The sequence below is a fragment of the Hemitrygon akajei genome, chromosome 3 (assembly GCF_048418815.1).
Source record: "Hemitrygon akajei chromosome 3, sHemAka1.3, whole genome shotgun sequence".
In the NCBI taxonomy this organism is placed as follows: Eukaryota; Metazoa; Chordata; class Chondrichthyes; order Myliobatiformes; family Dasyatidae; genus Hemitrygon; species Hemitrygon akajei.
In genome coordinates this window covers 36,992,598-37,013,848 of record NC_133126.1, presented here as the reverse complement: position 1 = coordinate 37,013,848, position 21,251 = coordinate 36,992,598, and the positions used below count along the sequence as shown (strand labels likewise).

The 21,251-nt window shown below is 38.1% G+C and overlaps 2 protein-coding genes across 12 annotated transcripts in view; one reads left to right on the top strand and one right to left on the bottom strand.

The window, feature by feature from the left end:
• LOC140724871 (TOG array regulator of axonemal microtubules protein 1) overlaps positions 1–12,130 on the bottom strand; it is a 73,514-nt gene extending 61,384 nt beyond the window's left edge. Inside the window, exons 1-2 of the mRNA XM_073039601.1 lie at positions 9,898–12,130; positions 3,854–3,998 (exon numbers count right to left, since the gene is read on the bottom strand). Coding sequence (XP_072895702.1) covers positions 3,854–3,998; positions 9,898–11,898 — 2,146 coding nt within the window. The 5' untranslated portion in view covers positions 11,899–12,130. The remainder of the gene's footprint in view (positions 1–3,853; positions 3,999–9,897) is intronic.
• Positions 12,131–12,469: 339 nt separating this feature from the next.
• Positions 12,470–21,251, top strand: part of LOC140724869 (kelch-like protein 28) — a 41,035-nt gene continuing 32,253 nt past the window's right edge. For 4 of the 11 annotated variants that reach the window (XM_073039595.1, XM_073039594.1, XM_073039599.1 and 1 more), the window contains exon 1: positions 12,470–12,627. The gene's annotated coding sequence lies outside the window, so the exon portion shown is untranslated. Of the gene's footprint in view, positions 12,628–18,608; positions 18,683–21,251 lie in introns of all 11 variants that reach the window. The other 7 variants (XM_073039592.1, XM_073039588.1, XM_073039589.1 and 4 more) reach the window with 4 other exon arrangements.

The window sequence follows — 21,251 nt, the reverse complement described above, 5'->3', positions numbered from 1 at the left end:
GTTAATCTTCTCCTCAAGTTACCTAATCTGGTTAAATATTTTTAAGTCTGCTTAAAATTAAGTAACTACAAAAGTATTCTACAGGCTAAACAATACTTTCAAAGTGACAACATGTTTTTGCTCAAGGTTTTAAGTGACTATAAGATATATTAAAGTTAGATATATTTGCATTCATTAATTTTCATACACATTTTAGATATTAAAAACCAAAACAGAATTGGATAATAATAGAGAGGGGGGCAGAGGAGATGGGGGTAGAGGGAAAAACATTTTCACCAATGCCTACACTTAGGTCAGAGTAATCATTCCAATTAACTTTTATGCAGCCAGGCTAAATTTTATTCTCTTCACAGTCTATTCTGCTAATAGTGGGCAAACTGCCTTACAAGAATGTAAAATATAGTAAGTAAACTATATTTTTGGATAGTTCTGGGAAATTTATATTCTGTGAAGGAAGATAAACATATATCCAAGTCAGGGTGTGTAACATGATGCAGGTATTTCCAAATTATTAATGTCATTGCCTTCTACCAATACATGGCCAGAGAGAAGAAAGATGCTGTTGAAGTAACGTTGCTGAGTTGCTTCAATGCTGTTGACTACAAATACAGCAGTCATCGTATACACTAATACATAGTCTAAAAGTAGATCAAGCAAATTGCTTTGTATGAGATGGTGTTGAGTTACTTGTGTTGTTATGGTTGTATAACAAGATGAATAACAAAAGTTCCTAAACACTCAACCCGAGCTAAGCAAATGATAGTTTCATATTAAAACATGAACATAGCAATTTCCCTTGACCCACATCACTTCTATTTCCATGGCATTGACATGGCTCACCTAACTCATTCCCCAGACACATTTTTGGAGAAATTGGAGGCAGAAGTAAATAACTGTACCTTGAAATTAGTCAGATAATAACCACATACAGAACATAGAAAACACAGACACTTTGGCTCACAATATTGTGCTGGCCTATATAAACCTACTCCATGATCAATCTAACCTCTCCCACCTACTTAGCCCATAACCCTCCATTTTTCTTTCATCCATGTGCTAATCTTAAATGTCCCTAATGTATCTGCCTCTACCACCACATCAAGCAGTGCATTCCAGGCACTTATTACACAGTTTTTTTAAAAAAAACTGTCTGACATCTCCCCTAAACTTTTCTCCAATCATCTTACAAGGATGCCCTCTCATATTAGCCACTGCCACCCTGGGTAAAAAGCAGTGGCTGCCCACTCTATCTATGCCTCTTATAATTTTATGTATATCCTTCAAGTAATCCTCTCATCCTTCTTATTCCAGAGGGAAGAAACCCAAGCTCACTCAACCTTTCCATTTAAGACATGTTCCATAATCCAGAGAGCATCCTAGTAAATCTCCTTTGCACCTTCTCTGAAGCTTCCATATCCTTCCTATAATGAAGAACCAGAAATGAATACAATACTCTAAGTGTGATCTAACCAGAGCTTTACGGAGCTGCAACATAACCTTGCGGCTCTTCAACTCTTTCACCCAACTAATGAAGCCTAATACATCATACCACCCTATCAACTTGTGTGGTAACTCTGAGGGATCTGTGGATTTGGGCCACAAGATCCATCTTTTCCTCCACACTGCTAAGAATTTTGCCAATTGTACTCTGCTTTCAAGTTTGACCTTCCAAAGTGCACACTTCACACTTTTCTGGACTGAACTTCATCTACCACTTCTCAGTCCACTCTGTATCCTGTCTATATTCCATTGTAACCTTGTACACTATCCACATCACCAACCTTTGTGTCAATCCAGTCTTCCACTTCCACAGGGTTGCCAGACACTGTGGGGACTAGCACAGGTGTAGTTTTATCCTTCCTGTCAAAGCACACATAAAAGGCATTGAGCTTATTAAGGAGTGAAATATCACAGCCATTTATGTGATTATGTTTTGCCTCATAGGAAGTTGTGTCATGCACACCCTGCCACAAGTGTCATGCCTTTGATTGTGTCTCTCACTTTACATGGAATTACGTTTTCGCTCTCCATAGGTCATAACTAGACTTCTTGTAGGGTTTTGGATCACTGGTCATGATCTAGCCTTCAGATGATTGCAAATCTTTTGATTTATCCACAGAGTTCTTGATGAAGTTGGTGATAACTAGCATATTCATTCAGATCCAAAGATGAATCTCCGAATATAGTCCAGTCCACCATTTCAAAGCAGTCAAGTGCTCTATACTTTTGTGGACCTCACCACTGGTGCTGGAGTCAACTTCTGCCTGTATGTTAGGAGAAGTACAGCCAGATGATTGGACTTGCCAAAATACAGGTGTGGTATGGCACAGTAAGTATTCTTGATGGTGGTGTAATGGTGATCAAGTGTGTTGGCTCCTCTGGTTCCACACATGACATGTAGTAGTTTATCAGAGATTTCTTCAAGCTGGCCTGGTTGAAGTCCTCCATAATCATCAGGGCGTGCTGTCTCAAGACTGTTGATCATGCTCAGCTCCTTTAGTGTTAATTGACATTTACCGGGGTTTACATGGTCATCAAAATGATAGCTGCAAACTCCCTTGGCAGAGAGAATAGATGACACTTGACTGCCAGATGTTCCAGGTTTGGGGAGCAGGACTGAGACAGCACTGCCTCTGCCTTTACCCAACAACATCATCTGGTCCATGCAGTGGAAGGTGAAATCCTTAGGCAGATCTGCTGTGTCCAGAGTGCAGAGTCACATCTCTGTGAAGCAGAGTACGAACATTCCCTGATCTCCCTCTGGTACTGCAATCTTGAGACTATACATTAGAAAGGAGACTGGTTGAGAGGTGGGCCTTAGGTCTTTGCATTTCAATTTTACTTGCAGCCCTGCCCAGCAGCCATGTAATCAAAGGCAATGGAGATGTTTCCCGAGCCTTCAACTTCTGCACTACCCGCAGGGTGGTCTGTAGTCCAGAGTCTATAGGTTCTAAAGAAACAATGTTACTTATTGCAGAGTCTGTGGTGACAGGTTTCAGTTGTGGTAGCTCTGAACCAGGATAATTGATGATTGCCTTGTGAGCTATAACAATAAGTCACCACTGCACCATTTGAAACATTTCTAGGCATTTCTGCCAGAATCCTGCTACCAGTCACATCTTTCCCTCCACCATCCCTTCTCCTTTCTGTAGGGAGCACTGGACCTCAACAGCCCTTCCAGGTGGATATTCACGAGTACTTCCTCTAGTCCCATCTACTGCTTTCAGTGCTCTCATTGTGCTTCCTCTACGTTGGCAAGACCAAACATCAAATAGGCAACCACTTTGTGAGGTACTTACACTCTGTACCCAATGGCCATTATGAGTATCTAGTTGCATGTCACTTAAACTCCCTTTCCCACTCCTAAACCAATACAGGATTTACCATCCTGTACAGGATTGTTGTCATCTCTGGGATGATCTCAATTTTTAGGCATTAGGCTTGACTCTCCAAGATCTGTTCAACTACTTCATTCCCCAAATCCTCAGTAATTCTAAACTAGATTTTACACATATTAAACCCCTAAGTAAAGGAAAAGACCAAATTAGTAAGCTGAAGTTAATCTTCATTGGGCTCATACTGTTCCATCTCAAACAAAAGGCTGATGTTAGGAAGCTAAGTAACCAAATAATCATCAAAGCTTTGTTTTGAGAAATCAAGATATCACCTGGGAAAAGCAATGCTGCTGAAAACAGCAGCTTTCTTTGTCCTACAAGGTAAAGAAATCAATTAAGAGTGTGTAAATAGTTGCATCAGATCAATCCCCACCCCCACAGCTTCAAACCATGAATAATGACTTTATTGTTTCAAGCAATTTGCTAAAATATTAACAAAATGCACAATAACAGCTTACCAGAATTTGATACGATGGTCAAATTATTCTCAAGATTTGTATTTCTGACGTTAGATTGTCTGGTAAAAAACATTTCATCAGCAGTATGCATCATCTGACTGTTCATTAGCTTTGAAGACTGCTGCATATCACTGAACAGTTGAACCTTCAAGAAAATAAAACAATCACAGATGCTTTTCTTAAAATATAATCCCAAATAAGCAATTAAGTCAATTTTCAAATGAATTAAGCAATTGTTAAAGACAATCAAAATTACTACATATTAATATTTTTAAAGGAAAAGTTACATGTTAGCATTTAGATGAACGATGATCAAAATTGAGGTTTAAAAACAGAAAAATGCATTTTTGGAAAATACTAATGCTTTAACTAACAATGATGAACATGTTTCAGAAATAATAGACTTCATTGGGTTCAAGTTCTGTAGTTATACAGTGGATCTCAGTTAATATAACAAATCGGGACCCATACATTTTGGCCCAATTAGCTGAATTTTCATGGAAATATTTAAAAAGGTATATATAAAATAAAGACAAACTGAGTAACAACTTATGTACTTAAATTAAATACAGAACAAACTGGAATGCTGTCAATAATACCACAGGACTATAAAACTGTTTATTAGTTCCTATTTATCAACGCTGGAGAGATTCAAGGCACCTATACACTGTTGTGTTCTTTTGATTAACTATTAAATTAACAAAATCAGCACAGACACCTAGTGTAGATAATGGACTGCCTTCACACAATGATATAAACGACAGCAGGATCTAAATCTTCATTTTCCTAACATTCACGATGATTGTCGAAGCCTTCAGATTCTTTGTAGTTCCTAACTTATTGAAGAAGTGAAATCACTTGATTTTTCACTCACAGCTGTTTCTGGCATCTTCAAGCCTGAATAGTTGAAACCAGAGTGAGCAAAACAGTTCTGAATTGCCTTCCTGCTTATTTCTTGCCAAATAATGTGACAAAAATCAGTGCTTTTTGAATATAAGCACACACAACTGATGTTATTTTAAAATTGTTCGCTCTAAGCACAGTGTCCTGTCTAATGGTCACACAAGGTTCACAACAGTCTCCTACACCAACTAAGCAGCATAGTGTCCCAAATAAACGAAGGAAATCCTGGCTATTTTCTTGACCAGTTTTAGCTTTTTACGAGTTGTCCCAAATAAGCAGCTGCTGCAATTAACCAATGGACCAATCTACTAGAATCAACTGTATATTTTTTCTGCTTTATAAATGAAAGTAGGAGCATAATTTAAAATAATGTATTATTTATTACAAACTATTGGGCAACTTATTCAAACTACATTGCGTACTAATTACAATGAAAACACTGTAAATACACAGTGGATTCCGGTTAATTGAGCCATTGGTTAATTATTTGGGACACCATGTAGGAGAACGCTGCTGAACAGTTTCTAGCCAGCGTCAGGTGTGTGAACTTGTGTGGCTGTTAGACACTACACTATGCTTAGAGTCTTTTTAAATAGCATCATTTGCGTGTGTTTGTGTTCAAAAAGCAATGATTTTGTCACTGATATCTGATGAGAAATAAGCAGTAAGACACAAGGAGTAAGAACTTAGAATTGTTCTGCTCACAGCAGTTTCAAGCACTTAGCCTTGGAAATGCCAGAAACTATTTCAACAAGTTAGGAACTACGAAGAATCTGAAGGTATTGACAATCGTCTTGAATGTTACAATGAAAATGAAGATTCGCAGGATGCAATCATTGAAAGAATTGTATGAAGGTGTCTGGACTGATTTTGTTCATTTACAATCAAAAGAACATGGCAACATACCATCAATAAGTGCTAGGAACCAATACACAAATTTATCATAATGTAGTAGTATTGATAAGGTTCTCATTTGTTCTGTATTTCATTTAAATATATAATTTGTTACTTAGCTGAATGGTAGTTTGTCTTTTTTAATACCTTTTCAACTATTTCCATGAAAGTTCGGCTGATCTGGGCAGCTGCTTAATTGAGCCAAAATGTACTATCTCGCTGTGTCCTAATTAACCAGAATCCACTGTAGTTTGAAGAAAAAATTATACTATAATTGAAAATAGCCAGTTAATGTGTCAAATATGTGTTAATGTGCTAAAAAGCTGCTCTACCTGACCCTGCTTTGGACACTTTTAACTTGCACTGGACACTTATAACTTGTTTTTGACTGACATGTGGCTGTTGTGTTTAACTATTTATTGTTATGTTTATTATTTAGTGTTGCGTTTGTTATGTTATGATTGCATTGCACCTATCATAACTTTCGCTGTAGTTGCTTGTCTAATGTGATTTAGTATTTATAGTCATGCTTTGATTCAATAAGTATCAGGTGTTATCTTGAATAGTATGGGCTAAATTTGGATTTAAAATCCTTGCATAATTCTTATATGAAATATATTAATGCACCCTTCAGCTTAATACTATATCTTAGAAATGAAACTGTACTTTGACTAGAGTATATAAAAGGTTTGGTTATCTGTTTATCGCTCAGATTAATAACATTTCAATTTAGTTTCTGAATTTTATGCCTGCATTAAAAGAAAGACCAACATCAAACTTCCCTACATTAAACATGTTATAGATAAGGATGTTAAAGCTATCCATTCCACACAAATATTTTAAAAGTGTGTCTATGATTTATTTTTCTGCATTATTCTTCAGCATTAATCATCCTCATAACTTTTTTTGTACCAAACACAAATTCATATGAAAAACATTTAGGCAAGCTGCTCATGATTGAAGTCAAATGGAAATCTAAGATTACATTACACGTTGTTAAACAGTGTCATTGTCAAAGCAAAACCATTCAACGGTGAATTGCTATAAATACTATATACTTCTCTAAAGAATACTGGGATATACTGAGGGAAAAAAAAACTTGCTCTCGTTTCTGTGATTCACAACTTCTTTGTTAATTTAATCTTTACAGCAATGATTATAAACTCAAATGCACACATAAGTAGCTGATATTAATACAGCTTTCCATCCCTAAAAAAATAACTTGCCTAGCAACAATGATGCATAATTAATCATTTGTGCTGCATCGTTGTTGCAGTGTTGCAGGTAGAAACTAAAACTTTAATTAATTGGTCTTTTTGTATCTATGTTTTTCATCTATAAATGTTATAGATAACATTTAAAATAAAAGCATAACTGAGAAAAAATCTAGATAGCATGATATATATGATTATCCATCCTAATCTATTTATTACCAAACGTAAGATAATTTTAGCAACATTGTTACAGAGTGCATTTTTTTGCTTCCTCCCCCAAGCTTATCTCAAACATCTGGGAGACATTGAGAATAACACACATCAATAAATCTCCATTTTTATTTTAACAAAAGCATTTGTAGTAGTACAGCATGAACTCAATTGGAATTCCAAGGAATTAGTCTGGATACAGTAATTTCTACTTGCTGGCTGTGAAGAAGCACGAGTTTGTCATCAATCAGCAAAATGAAAGAAAGCCTTTAAAACTACAAACAAAAGCATTTTTCGATAATGTTTTGTGATTTTTTTAACTTATTGAATTACAACTTCTTACTGAAATCAATGGCAGCAACTCCACATGTGACTATCACCTGTATATCTAGTTAACCTATCATGTATATTAATAGAATTAATTCATCTGACCCAAATATTTAGTTCTATACAGGTCACTAGTTATGAAATCTTTCAAATCTCTGTTTACTAAGTCTTACGAGTTTTTGAAATTCATCTTCCTAATTGAAGCAAAAAGTTATTGCAAAACAAATACAGTGAAGATATGCTGTTTTCACTGTTCTAAAATACATTTCAAAGCAGAAAATATGTAAACATAGGGGAGAAAACTAAATATGAAAAATTAGGACATTTTCAAGGCAATGATATTTTATATGAAATATTAAAATTTATTTTAAAAAACTTAATTAGTAAACAATTCCATATAATATTTAATAAACTCCTAGTCTCATTTAAATCTGAACTAGATTCTTCAGAATAACAGTAATGATTGTGTATTCTGCTGGTGCTGCTTAGATCCAAATCTACATCTATGACTGCACAGAACAAAATGTCTTCATCAGAGGCAACAACTTAAAAGCTAGAGAAAATGCTCAACTGCAAAGCAATTCCATTTAAAAACAGTACACCAAACTTATTACGGATGGAAATGTAATTAAAGCTACACACACACACACACACACACACGGAATAATATAATTAATGTAATGTATGGCTTTTTATAAAAATTAGCAAATTATCAAAGATAGTCCCAATAGGTTTTGTCAATTTTGCAGTGTTAAAAAGGATAGATTACTATTGTCACACTCACGTGCACAAACTATCTGTTTCAGATTATTAAACCCGAGACACCAGAGCATTTCCACTGTTAACGTGTCAAACAGCCATCTTAGGGTGATCAATCACTGATTTCTACAATCACCTTCCACTAAAGAGCTTTTCTAGATAGACTCATGTGAAGGAAAAATGACCGCATACTGCTATTACTCCATTGCAAAATGAGCTCTTCAATTTTATTTTTGTCTTTGGTGTTTACACCATACATTAAGTCTTTAAGAACCCTTTGGTGTCTTAAACTGCAAGTATAGGGCCTGCCACATTACCCTACATTACAAGTATGCAGTTTCAAAAGTATATTCAAATAAAAGTATAGTGAAGCAGAATCTTTCATCAGCAGATCACTAAAGACACTAATTAAATTTTTTCTTGGTACAAGTTTAAGATATTATAGCATACCTCCATCAGGTTGGTCAAGGGCAGCAGGAACATAGGAACATCCCTTTATAACAGAAATTTGAAAGAAGTTCTTTAGCCAGAAGTTGGTGAATATGTGGAATTCTTGCACTGATGGTGGTGGAGGGCAAGTCATTAGGTACATTTAAAGCAGAGGTCAATAGGTTCTTGATTAGTAAAGATGTCAAAGGTTACGGGGAAAAGGCAGCAATATTGGGTTGAGAGGGATAATAAATCAGCCTTGATGGAATGGCGGAGCAGATTCGATGGGATGAATGGCCTAATTCGCTTTTATGTCGAATGGTCTTAATTTCATTAAAGTAATTGCTTCCTTTACAGTGGAAAGTTTCAACCCAGTTAGTTTGCTTCCATTAAATTAACACAGATAGTTTGTTTACCTCATAAAAGATAGCTCTTTTGAGGGAGTTCAAGATAACAAGACGGGTCATGAAATGGATGCAAAATTATAGAACTCTTATGACAGTGTATTAAAAGCAATACCTAGTCAAGAAGCTAACTGTACTACAAAAGCTCCTCTTTTAGAAAGGATTATTCCCCCCCCCCCCCCCCAATAATCTTTACTTTAATTCTGTTAGTTACTTCTAGTCTGTAACTATTTTAGTGATAGGAACACTACATAACTTAATACCTTTTTAAAATTAAGTTTATAATGGATCATATTTGGTACCTTAAAATACTTAAAGCTACACTTGTAAATTAGATTTTAATATGCCGCATTCACTTTCAATTATGTACAGAGGATCCCAACACCACCTATGCAACTATGTTGCAATATTACATTTGCTCAAAAGAAACTAATTTTAAAAACTTCAACTCATTAACCCTCTACAGTATTAGTAAAGATTCATTTGAAGACCTGTGGTGTCAGCTAGTATCTGCATTCTGTTGTGTCCTTAGGTACATAACTTAAGGAGAACTGCAACCTTTTCTTCATTAAAAAAGTTTTCAGTATCACTATACATCACCCTAAAACTGGCTTGTGTAACCCTCAGGTTCAGCCAGCTGTGTTAATCTAGGAGAAGACAGCCTCTGACCTGGCCAAACTAAGAAATCTTGATTGGGTGGATGCTGCGTGATGTGTTCAAACACCCTGCTACTACAGAGAAACCATATTAACAGTGAAACTTTTCCCAGGGCATTACATTTGCAATTAGCCTAATTAGTAACAGCAGACAAACTATTACGTTTTACTGTTATGTGCAAAATAATATCAAATATATTTTAACTTTATTGCATTACTAGGGTTATTACTCCCAAATTACTTCTTACCTGTTCTGCAGGAGCAGCGTTGGAAAATCTAGTTTGCTGACTTGTTTCCTTGCAGGTTGAGTTCCTGCACTCCCATGGTAACTTGTTCTTTCCTCGGCCAGCACTTAATACTCTTCTAATTGAGGTATATTCATCCGAATTGGGGCTGGGTGATCCCAGAGAATGAGGCTCATGATCACCATGATAACTGTGGGCACTCGGGGTTCTTCCACCAGCCAGCAGCCATTCAGTATCTGCACCTAACGGGACATGCATTCCTCTACCATGGGCAGAAGATGGCATTGGTATTGCATACTCTACAAGTCCTTGAGGAGTTAACTTTGGCAGAGTTCGCCTTGATAGTCTGGCTTGTATTGCAGCCATTACACCCTCCCCATCATCCTGTAGTTCTACAGCATCCACTGCCTTAATCAAAGACGTCTTGTTGGAACCAAAAGACGAAGCTAAAACAGCAAAAGCCTCTAATGCAGCATGGCGAACCTTTTTCTTGGAGTCAGTCAATGTTGGAGCAATTATGTGACAAAGCTTGGGCAAATCAAAGTCTTCACTTGGAAAAGTCAAGAGTGAAGCTATGACAATATTTAATATTTCCTCTCTAACTTTGGAATTTTTATGTTTTATACTGTCAAGCAAAATATCAAGTATTTTTTGAGGACGAATCTGCTTCATTAAGCCCATGAAGACTTTCATATACTCCTGCTTGGTGACAACCTTGTTGTCACCTAACACTTTTATTGTTGCAGATGTAATGGGCTTGAGATAATTTATCACACCATGATTTAACTTAACTACCAGCAAATTGATGATTTCTAAACTACCATGTACAACTTTAAAATTTGAATCATCAAGCAAAGTACTTAAAAAGCATACAAAACTCAAAATAGCTGTAGAAGACAAAGGCATAAAATTGAAGCCCTCAATAACAGTTTTCAGCTCTTCAACAGCATGTGTTCTACTTTTATAATCTTCCCGATCTAGAAGACGAACATACAACTCCTGTGGAATTATTTGAAACTCTAGGTTGCTACAGTCTTTGGAAACTGGTCTGGGAAATTGAGAGACATCTTTAACATTACTGCTAGATCTTCCACGAAACCCTGAATTTGTCCGAAAGTTCTTACTTAACTCGAGCTCAGGTTCAGCATCACCATTTAACTTGGACAGTGACTCATATTTTATTTCCAGTAACTTGTTATAGTTTCTTCTAAGAGACATTGGCAACCGTTTTAAGTAAGAGTTGAATTCTTCTTCGCCAATACGTTGTTTTATATGACCCATGGCGTCAAAAGCTGATGAGTCGTCCACACTATCATCATTTAGCTTTTTAGCTAAACAGACGGTTACATCAAATAAATTGTCACTTCTGAACTCCTTAGTGAGTAAGATGGGTAAAACAATGGTCACAGCTTTCCTAACAGCTGCATCCTGGCTTTCCAATCCATGCTCTACCAAAGCCCAGAAAACGTCCTTAGAGATGTTAGGGCATTTTAAATAAGCATGCAAAGTCTGCACGAGTTCATTGCGCACATTGGGACTGTCATCCCGCAAACTCCGTATAAGGTTGGGCAACACTGCAGACCTAAAGTAATCCAGGTCTGAATCCGACCCTTGAATGATTTCTGATATTAACTGAATGCATACCGTTTTGACCTCCCCTCTGCTGTTCAACAGCACCTCGTTCAAAGCCGAGAAAAGATCCTTCTTGTTGGCGAAGACCAACTTGCCTGCATTCTGCCTCACGCTGACACGCAGTGCTTTGAGTGCCTCGGTGCGTTTGATCAAAGCCCGGCTGTTGAGCTGCCGAAGAATCGCATCCTCTTCCATGTCAAGCGTGGGGCTGGAAGGCGCTGCAGCCGCCGGGCTGCCGTTCCTCCTCGCCGACATCACGCCATCCCGAGTATGGGAGCCACCGCCGCCCACGTCGCTGCCCTTCCCGCGGTCACCGCCACCCTGTTCGCACTGAAACACCGGCGGAAGGCACTTAACGACCGAGCCTGCCATGAAACTTCTCCACACGCAACGCCCGGCCGAGTGTCCGCGACCATAAACGCCGCCGTCTCCAGGGCTTCATACTTCTCTCCCTGACGTCATCCAATCGTTTTTATGACATTTGCCTTTCTGCACAATAGCTCGCATCTAACTTTCCCTCCGCATTGTCACTCCCTCAGCCTGCCTGTCCCTCAGAACCGGCCGAGTGACTCCACCGCTCCCTCCGCTCGCGCGCACGCGCACAGACGCGGCCGCGCGCGCCCGGCTGTTTGAAATAACTCGCGACAAAATGGCCGTAACCAGGCAAACACAGGTCACGTGAACACAGCGCGAGCTCGCCTCGAACCGCTTCCATGGTGAGCGGCGATCGACGCTCCATCCGGGTGCGGTGCTGCCCGTCGATGTCATCGAGCGCTCTGGCCAGTGTAGTTCCGGCACCCTGGTTGGTATGTCAAAACGTGAGGCCTGAAACTACAATTCCCAGCGTCGCTCTGGGGGAAGCAGAAATCTGTGCGCAGAACCTGATTAAAAATTTGAACAACCAAGAGGATCTTGTGAATTTAAGCACGTAAAGAGTTCCGTAATATGCGATTTAAATATTATTCTTCATTTTAAACGAAGTAAAATCCTAACCTCTGCCGGAAGTTGCGTATAGCCCACCTGTTTTGTATTTGTGTTTGATAGGGAATTGGACGGTTTGTTCATCTTTGGCTTGGCGGTTTTTCACCGTCTTCTCGTTAGGTGAGTTTGTTGGGATGTGACGATCTAAAATGTATACGTTTTAATTGTTTTAAACTGAGATAACTTACAGTTTTATGTGTGATAATAGATGTGCCTGAAATAGGCCAAGGGCCCTTATTAACTCCAATGAATTAGTGGATGAAGTTATGAAAAGTTAAAAGAGGCTGATTGTAGAATTAAGAGTACAGATGCATGATTTGTCTCTTGAATGGTTCAAGTCATTACCACAGTACGAAATATATGTAGTAAATAAGCGCGGGCTATTGTTCGGAATTATTTTCTTGAAACGGGTGTATTTCTGTTTGTTTATTTAACTTATTGTCGAACGTAAAAAAACAGTTATAAGACTGCTTTGGTATGACATTACCAGTTAATGCGTTTTCCTACAGTAATACTTATATGACACTGCCATTCATTCTTGATTTGAAGGCTTTAGATTTTCAAATAAGTGTCAACAAAGGGGTGTCTTATTTTTCTCTACGTTATGTTATAATCCGTTTCTAAAGGCAAGTATTGTGGGTGAGAAAAAATGCTATTCGTCAACCCGAAGGTTCTCTCACAAAATAAATCGTTCAAATTTTGATGTAAAAGATTGTAACTAAAATGTTAATTAGCTTTCATCTGTAATGTGAAAATTTTCAACTGTTTATAGTGACATAAAGAATCACAAGCAAAATGCGTTTATTTTTAACCATTAAATTGTATAATCCTGAAATTTAACACCATGGTTTTAGTTTGATATGTTTGTAAATGGATTACTCCCAAATGTTCACCTGCCATACAGAGAAATGATTTAAAATTTATCAACCATTTCTAATGGTTCTCTCTTTATTTTTAAAGGATCAGTATTATTTCTAAACTAGAATTCCTGCAGCATCTACAGTTTTGAATATCAAATTGCAACCTCATCCTATTATTGCAATTTTCAACTTACCAATGGTGGATAATAGTCGTTTATCCCCCTCAACCCGGTGGATGATTGCATTTGTCACGTTAATGGCTAGGAGATCTACCCTATTGAACTGGAAAGAAATTAATCCTCCAACTACATTTCAGTGGTTCTCCCAAACTATTTCCTGTTTGAGTTTAGAAAAAATCAGAAGTGTCATTTTTGACCCTTCAGTTAAATTTGAAGAAACCTGGAGACCATTTATCCAACGTTTTCATATGAGTTAGACTGACCTTTCCCAAGCCTTATTCTTATCATCTTTAATTAGTTGGATGGAGGTGCGGAGTTATTGACACTACTGTGTGTACTTGATATAATACAATAGCCCATGTCGGTTAGGTTAGTTGTGTTTTGTTTTTGTTTTTTTTCTTAGTTTTCTATTCTTTGTAACCTATGAGTTTGGGAGGCTATTATATGTGGATTATTAACTGTTTGTATTTGTATTTTTACCTATTATGTACTCTCAAGCTCTCTGTACTCGATGTTTTTCTTATTATGCTTGCTTGAAAATTAATAAAAAGATTTAAAAAGAATTCCTGCAGCATCTTATGTATGTTGATCAGTGAAATAATTAGTTTATCATATTTTTTCTGTAGCAGTTCATATCCGTTTCATCAGTGTATTTTCCTTTGAAGCTTGAATTATGCATTAGAGCAATATTTTCTTCTCTGTGTTGTTCAATTTAGAAATAGTGACAGATATTTTAAGTAACCTATCAGCCTTCAACAATAGTTTTCTGTTGTGTGTAACCTAGCAGCAACAATGTTGTAAAAGTGTAATTTGAAGAAGATTTGAATGTGTAGAAAAGTGGAAAATCTGAATTTTTACTTTGTCTTTAAGACTCTTACTGATAGAAATATATAGAAAATAGGTGCAGGAGTAGGCCATTCGGCCCTTTGAGCCTGCACTGCCATTCAGTATGATCATGGCTGATCATCCAACTCAGAACCTTGTACCTGCTTTCTCTCCATACCCCCTGATCCCTTTAGCCACAAGGGCCATATCTAACTTCCTCTTAAATATAGCCAATGAACCGGCCTCAACTGTTTCCTGTGGCAGAGAATTCCACAGATTCACCACTCTCTGTGTGAAGAAGTTTTTCCTCATCTCGGTTCTAAAAGGCTTCCCCTTTATCCTTAAACTGTGACCCCTCGTTCTGGAGTTCCCCAACATCGGAAACAATCTTCCTGCATCTAGCCTATCTGATCCCTTTAGAGTTTTATACTTTCAATAAGATCCCCCCCCCCTCAATCTTCTAAATTCCAGTGAGTATAAGCCTAGTCGATCCAGTCTTTCTTCATATGAAAGTCCTGCCATCCCAGGAATCAATCTGGTGAACCTTCTCTTTACTCCCTCTATGGCAAGAATGTCTTTCCTCAGATTAGGGGACCAAAACTGCACACAATATTCTAGGTGCGGTCTCACCAAGGCCTTGTACAACTGCAGTAGAACCTCCCTGCTCCTGTACTCAAATCCTTTTGCTATGAATGCCAACATACCATTTGCCTTTTTCACCGCCTGCTGTACCTGCATGCCCACCTTCAATGACTGGTGTACAATGACACCCAGGTCTCGTTGCATCTCCCCTTTTCCTAATCGGCCACCGTTCAGATAATAATCTGTTTTCCTGTTCTTGCAACCAAAGTGGATAACCTCACATTTATCCACATTAAATTGCATCTGCCATGAATTTGCCCACTCACCTAACCTATCCAAGTCACCCTGCATCCTCTTAGCATCCTCCTCACGGCTAACACCGCCGCCCAGCTTCGTGTCATCCGCAAACTTGGAGATGCTGCATTTAATTCCCTCGTCTAAATCATTAATATATATTGTAAACAACTGGGGTTCCAGCACTGAGCCTTGCGGTACCCCACTAGTCACTGCCTGCCATTCTGAAAAGGTCCCGTTTACTCCCACTCTTTGCTTCCTGTCTGCCAACCAATTCTCTATCCACATCAGTACCATACCCCCCAATACCATGTGCTTTAAGTTTGCACACTAATCTCCTGTGTGGGACCTTGTCAAAAGCCTTTTGAAAATCTAAATAATACCACATCCACTGGCTCTCCCCTATCCACTCTACTAGTTACATCTTCAAAAAATTCTATAAGATTCGTCAGACATGATTTTCCTTTCACAAATCCATGCTGACTTTGTCCGATGATTTCACCTCTTTCCAAATGTGCTGTTATCACATCTTTGATAACCGACTCCAGCATTTTCCCCACCACCGATGTCAGACTAACCGGTCTATAATTCCCTGGTTTCTCTCTCCCTCCTTTTTTAAAAAGTGGGGTTACATTAGCCACCCGCCAATCCTCAGGAACTAATCCAGAATCTAAGGAATTTTGAAAAATTATCACTAATGCATCCACTATTACTTGGGCTACTTCCTTAAGCACTCTGGGATGCAGACCATCTGGCCCTGGGGATTTATCTGCCTTTAATTCCTTCAATTTACCTAACACCACTTCCCTACTAACATGTATTTCCCTCAATTCCTCCATCTCACTAGACCCTCGATCCCTTACTATTTCCGGAAGATTATTTATGTCCTCCTTAGTGAAGACAGAACCAAAGTAGTTATTCAATTGGTCTGCCATGTCTTTGTTCCCTATGATCAATTCACCTGTTTCTGACCGTAAAGGACCTACATTTGTCTTGACCAATCTTTTTCTTTTCACATATCTATAAAAGCTTTTACAGTCAGTTTTTAAGTTCCCTGCCAGCGTTCTCTCATAATCTTTTTTCCCTTTCCTAATTAAGCCCTTTGTCCTCTGCTGGTCTCTGAATTTCTTCCAGTCCTCAGGTGTGCCACTTTTTTTTAGCTAATTTATATGTTTCTTCTTTGGACTTGATACTATCCCTAATTTCCCTTGTCAGCCACGGGTGCACTACCTTCCCTGGTTTATTCTTTTGCCAAACTGGGATGAACAATTGTTGTAGTTCATCCAATCGATCTTTAAATGCTTGCCATTGCATATCCACCGCCAACCCTTTAAGTATCATTTGCCAGTCTATCTTAGCTAATTTACGTCTCATACCTTCAAAGTTACCCTTCTTTAAGTTCAGAACCTTTGTTTCTGAATTAACTATGTCACTCTCCATCTTAATGAAGAATTCCACCATATTATGGTCACTCTTACCCAAAGGGCCTCGCACGACAAGATTGCTAACTTAACCCTTCCTCATTGCTCAATCCCCAATCTAGAATGGCCTGCTCTCTAGTTGGTTCCTTGACATGTTGGTTCAGAAAACCATCCCGCATACATTCCAAGAAATCCTCTTCCTCAGCACCCTTACCAATTTGGTTCACCCAATCTATATGTAGATTGGAGTCACCCATTATAACTACTGTTCCTTTATTGCATGCATTTCTAATTTCCTGTTTAATGCCATCCCCAACCTCACTACTACTGTTAGGTGGCCTGTACACAACTCACACCAGCGTTTTCTGCCCCTTAGTGTTATGCAGCTCTACCCATATTGATTCCACATCCTCCAGGCTAATGTCCTTCCTTTCTATTGCGTTAATCTCCTCTCTAACCAGCAATGCTACCCCACCTCCTTTTCTTTCCTGTCTATTCCTCCTGAATATTGAATATCCCTGGATGTTGAGCTCCCATCCTTGGTCACTCTGGAGCCATGTCTTTGTGATCCCAACTATATCATATTCATTAATAACTATCTGCACATTCAATTCATCCACTTTGTTACGAATGCTCCTCGCATTGACACATAAAGCCTTCAGGCTTGTTTTTACAACACTCTTAGCCCTTATACAATTATGTTGAAAAGTGGCTCTTTCTGCTTTTTGCCCTGGATTTGCCTGCCTGCCACTTTTACTTTTCACTTTACTACTTTTTGCTTCTACCCTCATTTTACACCCCTCTGTCTCTCTGCACTTGTTCCCATCCCCCTGCCACATTAGTTTAAAGCCTCCTGAACAGCAGTAGCAAACGCTCCCCCTAGGACGTTGGTTCCAGTCCAGCCCAGATGCAGACTGTCCTGTTTATACCAGGCCCACCTCCCCCAGAACTGGTTCCAATGCCCCAGAAATTTGAATCCCTCCATCTTGCACGATTTTTCAAGCCACATATTCAACTGAAATATCCTCCTATTTCTACTCTGACTAGCATGTGGTACTGGTAGTAATCCAGAGATTATTACCTTTGTGGTCCTACTTTTTAGTTTATCTCCTAACTCCCTAAATTCACCTTGTAGGACCTCATCCCGTTTTTTTACCTATATCGTTGATACCTATGTACACCACGACCACTGGCTGTTCACCCTCCCATTCCAGAATGTCCTGCAGCTGCTCAGAGACATCCTTGACCCTTGCACCAGAGAGGCAACGTGCCATCCTGGAGTCTCATTTGCAGCCAATCTTGGGGAAGATGTGCATAAGGATGCAGTATTGGAAATGAATATTTGCTATGAAGAACATTTAATTGTCATTCCTGTCAGTATACAAATCATACCTGGAAGCCCAAGGGGGAGTTCAGTTGCCAGTTTCCCATTTGTACCTCAATGTTTGACGGAGCGTTTTTATGGATTCTTTTGGGTTTCTTTGTTTCATGGCTGCCTGTTAGGAGGTGAATCTCTAGGTTGTATAAAGTAGTCATACTTTGATAATGTGTAGTCTAAATTGATTATAATTCACAGGTTTATTACTAGGAAACATAAAGGAGGGAGAGAAATGGAATTCAGTTTGTAAAGTAGGGAAAGAGGATCCTACTCAGAGAAGAAGAGAGTTTCTCTGGGTTTCTTACTGCAGTATGTTCTTTAACACTTCTAGATTAAATCAGAAATTAATTGATTAGATGCTTTAACTTTTACATGTTTTCTACATTTTGCTGTTAGCTTGTGCTCTCACAATATATTTGAATATGGATAAACGTGTTGTGAAAATCCATTTTTAATTGAATGGCCTGTACTGAATAGGTATTTATCCATACTGCACTTGCAATTTTATGCCTTTCTTTGCTTACTAACAACTTTCCATTTAAAATATTCCATTTACATTCAGGATTTCTAGGTTAACTGAAAATACAGAAAGATTGTGGAAGTATGATCAGCAATTCATTAACAAAACATTCTCAGGTAGCTAGTCTTTGCTCTTGTAAAAGTAATTATCTCAAATTTGGGGCCGCTTATGCTAACATGACACTTCTTTCCCACAAAAGCTATCATGTGCCTTTTGAGCTAGATTACTAGCTTCAGTTGTTGATTGACACTACTGGGTTTAACTTGTTTATTCTTTTTTGTAGGATCTTTATAATTAATGAGAATTCTTCATTCAATTTTCTGTGCTGGTTTGAAATAGAATATTTGAGTGGTGACTGGACTGAGTAAATGCTGAGTATGATTACCACAATAAATTGATGATTGTGAGGAAAGACTTTTTATGTATACAGTGATCTGGAGCCTACCGCCTGTGTAACCATTTTGTGGAAATCAATAATAAATGTAAAATTGTGGCACTGTGGCCCAGCAGGTAGAGTCACTGCCTCACTATGCTAGAGATGGGGGTTCAGTCTTGTCCTTGGGTGCTGTCTCTGAAAATTGCACATTTTCCCTTTAACTGCTTGGGTTTCCTCACAAAGATGTGTAAGTTTGGCCTTCATAAACTGCACACAGTGGGTTGCTGCATGGTAAAATCACAGGCGGTGGGGGGGGGGGGGCAAACTGATGAGAATATGGGAAGATCTATTTTGTTGATAATTTTGACTCAGTGGATCAAAGGGCTTGTTACCATGCTGTTTCCTTCCCTATAATGAAGAAACTTAAGTATTATGAGGAACGAGAACAGCAATGGAACAGAATAGGTAAAGATTTAATTACTATGTACCCCGTAGAGCATCAGTGGAAGGGTCTGTTTCTGTTTTGTATAACTCAAACTGTCTGGTTAAATGATGGGATCCTAAGGTGTAAACAACCCCGAATCACTTAGTTAATTGTCACGTGTGAATATAAATCTGCTACATTTATGTACCATAGCTGCAGCATATATAATCTATCTTGTACATGGCAGGAAATTAAATGTTTTCTTAGCAGAATCTCAAGCAATATTCAAAAGTCAAAATGGCTGCTTGGGAACATCATGTTTAAGTTTCTCAACATCCTAATTTGATCTTTATTTTGGCATTTGTTAACTGTTAGCATATCAAAAGTCCAGATTTTTTGTGTGGGGGGGGGGATCAAAAGTAGCAGTGTTTTAAGAAAACAGTTAATCTTCAGTTTCCCAAGTAAGTAGTGGGGTGGAGAGGAAGTGTTGGCGGTGGCATCGAGCACCGTTGCTGGTGCCGCACATTCTAAAACAATTTTGTTTTCAACGTTGGTGTCTTTAGATATTGGTAGATGTTTGAGTTAAAATTAAAGTAAAATTTGTTAGTTTAATAATTCTCATTTGAATTGTGTGCAGCACCAAGAATAATCTTGCACTCCAGTGCTAACTTGGTATCTGTTAATGTTGGGAGATGAATTGATTGCTACTTAAACATTTGTAAATTCACTGAAATATTGGATGGTCGCTGTGCAAATTTCACTGTTTCAGTGTTCTTGCACAAGTAATGTTTCTATTTCTACTTTGTAACTGGACTTTATTCAGCAAAAGCAGATACGCAAGGGCGATCTAGTGAGAAAACTTATTTGTGCTTGAAGTGCATCAAGTTCTTATAGCCTTTGGGTACAAAGATAAATTGCAAATGATTAAATTTTCAATAATTACAATTGCGTAGTTTCAGTATTTGGGGGGGTCAGATGGTTCTTTAAAATTATCATTTTTAAATTATGAATATTCAAGCATTTTTGTCACCCAATGTTGATACAGTATTCTAAACACTTCAGAGGATAAGCCAAAACATCCTGAGTTTGTCACAGTACTGTACCTTGAAGGGTATCTCTTGGACATACAAAACACCTGTGTATTGATTGCACATCAAATGTGGCAAAATAAGCTAATCTGGACCACCATTGATCTATGATTTTAAAATAGTGCAAAATATCTGGGCCACCTGGATACAATGCCTAAACCTTCATCTGTTCTATGATCATGGTGAATATTTTGATGTTGCTGATAAATGTAGTCCTACTGTCAGTATTGTTTCCAATGTATATGGGACTGTCTCTTGGTAATCTTGTTTTAACAAGCCATTTCTCTTACTAGGATTCCTGTGAACGGGTAACTTGTTCTCTTTACAGACAGTACTGTTTGTTTATACAGCTGTCCTTGTAATTTCAAAAATGATTACTACTTGAAGTTTAAGTTTGAAAGTCTATTCACATTTGAATTATCTTGTGGGGAAAAGTTTACTTTGTTGAAATCCAATGCTATAAATAAAACTTCAATATACACTCAAGGTATGATAAGTATAAGGTATGGGTTATAAATCTGAGGTTAATTGGCCTTGTGGTGGAAGAAAAATACATTTTTTTTTATTGTAAATAGTGCAAGGGAAATTTCTACCCAGGATAAATTCTAGCTCCAGAAACGTACTCCTATGTTTCCTTTTTAAAAAGGGCATTGGCCCCTGTCTCCACTATTTTCTTTTCCATTGAAATTGCTGTAGAAATTACTCTAAATCCAGTCCAAGTAGTGTCTACTGGTGTCAGGCAATGTTTTCCCACCTGCAGTTTGTTGCAAGGTGAAGAAATTGTGGAGAAGGCACTA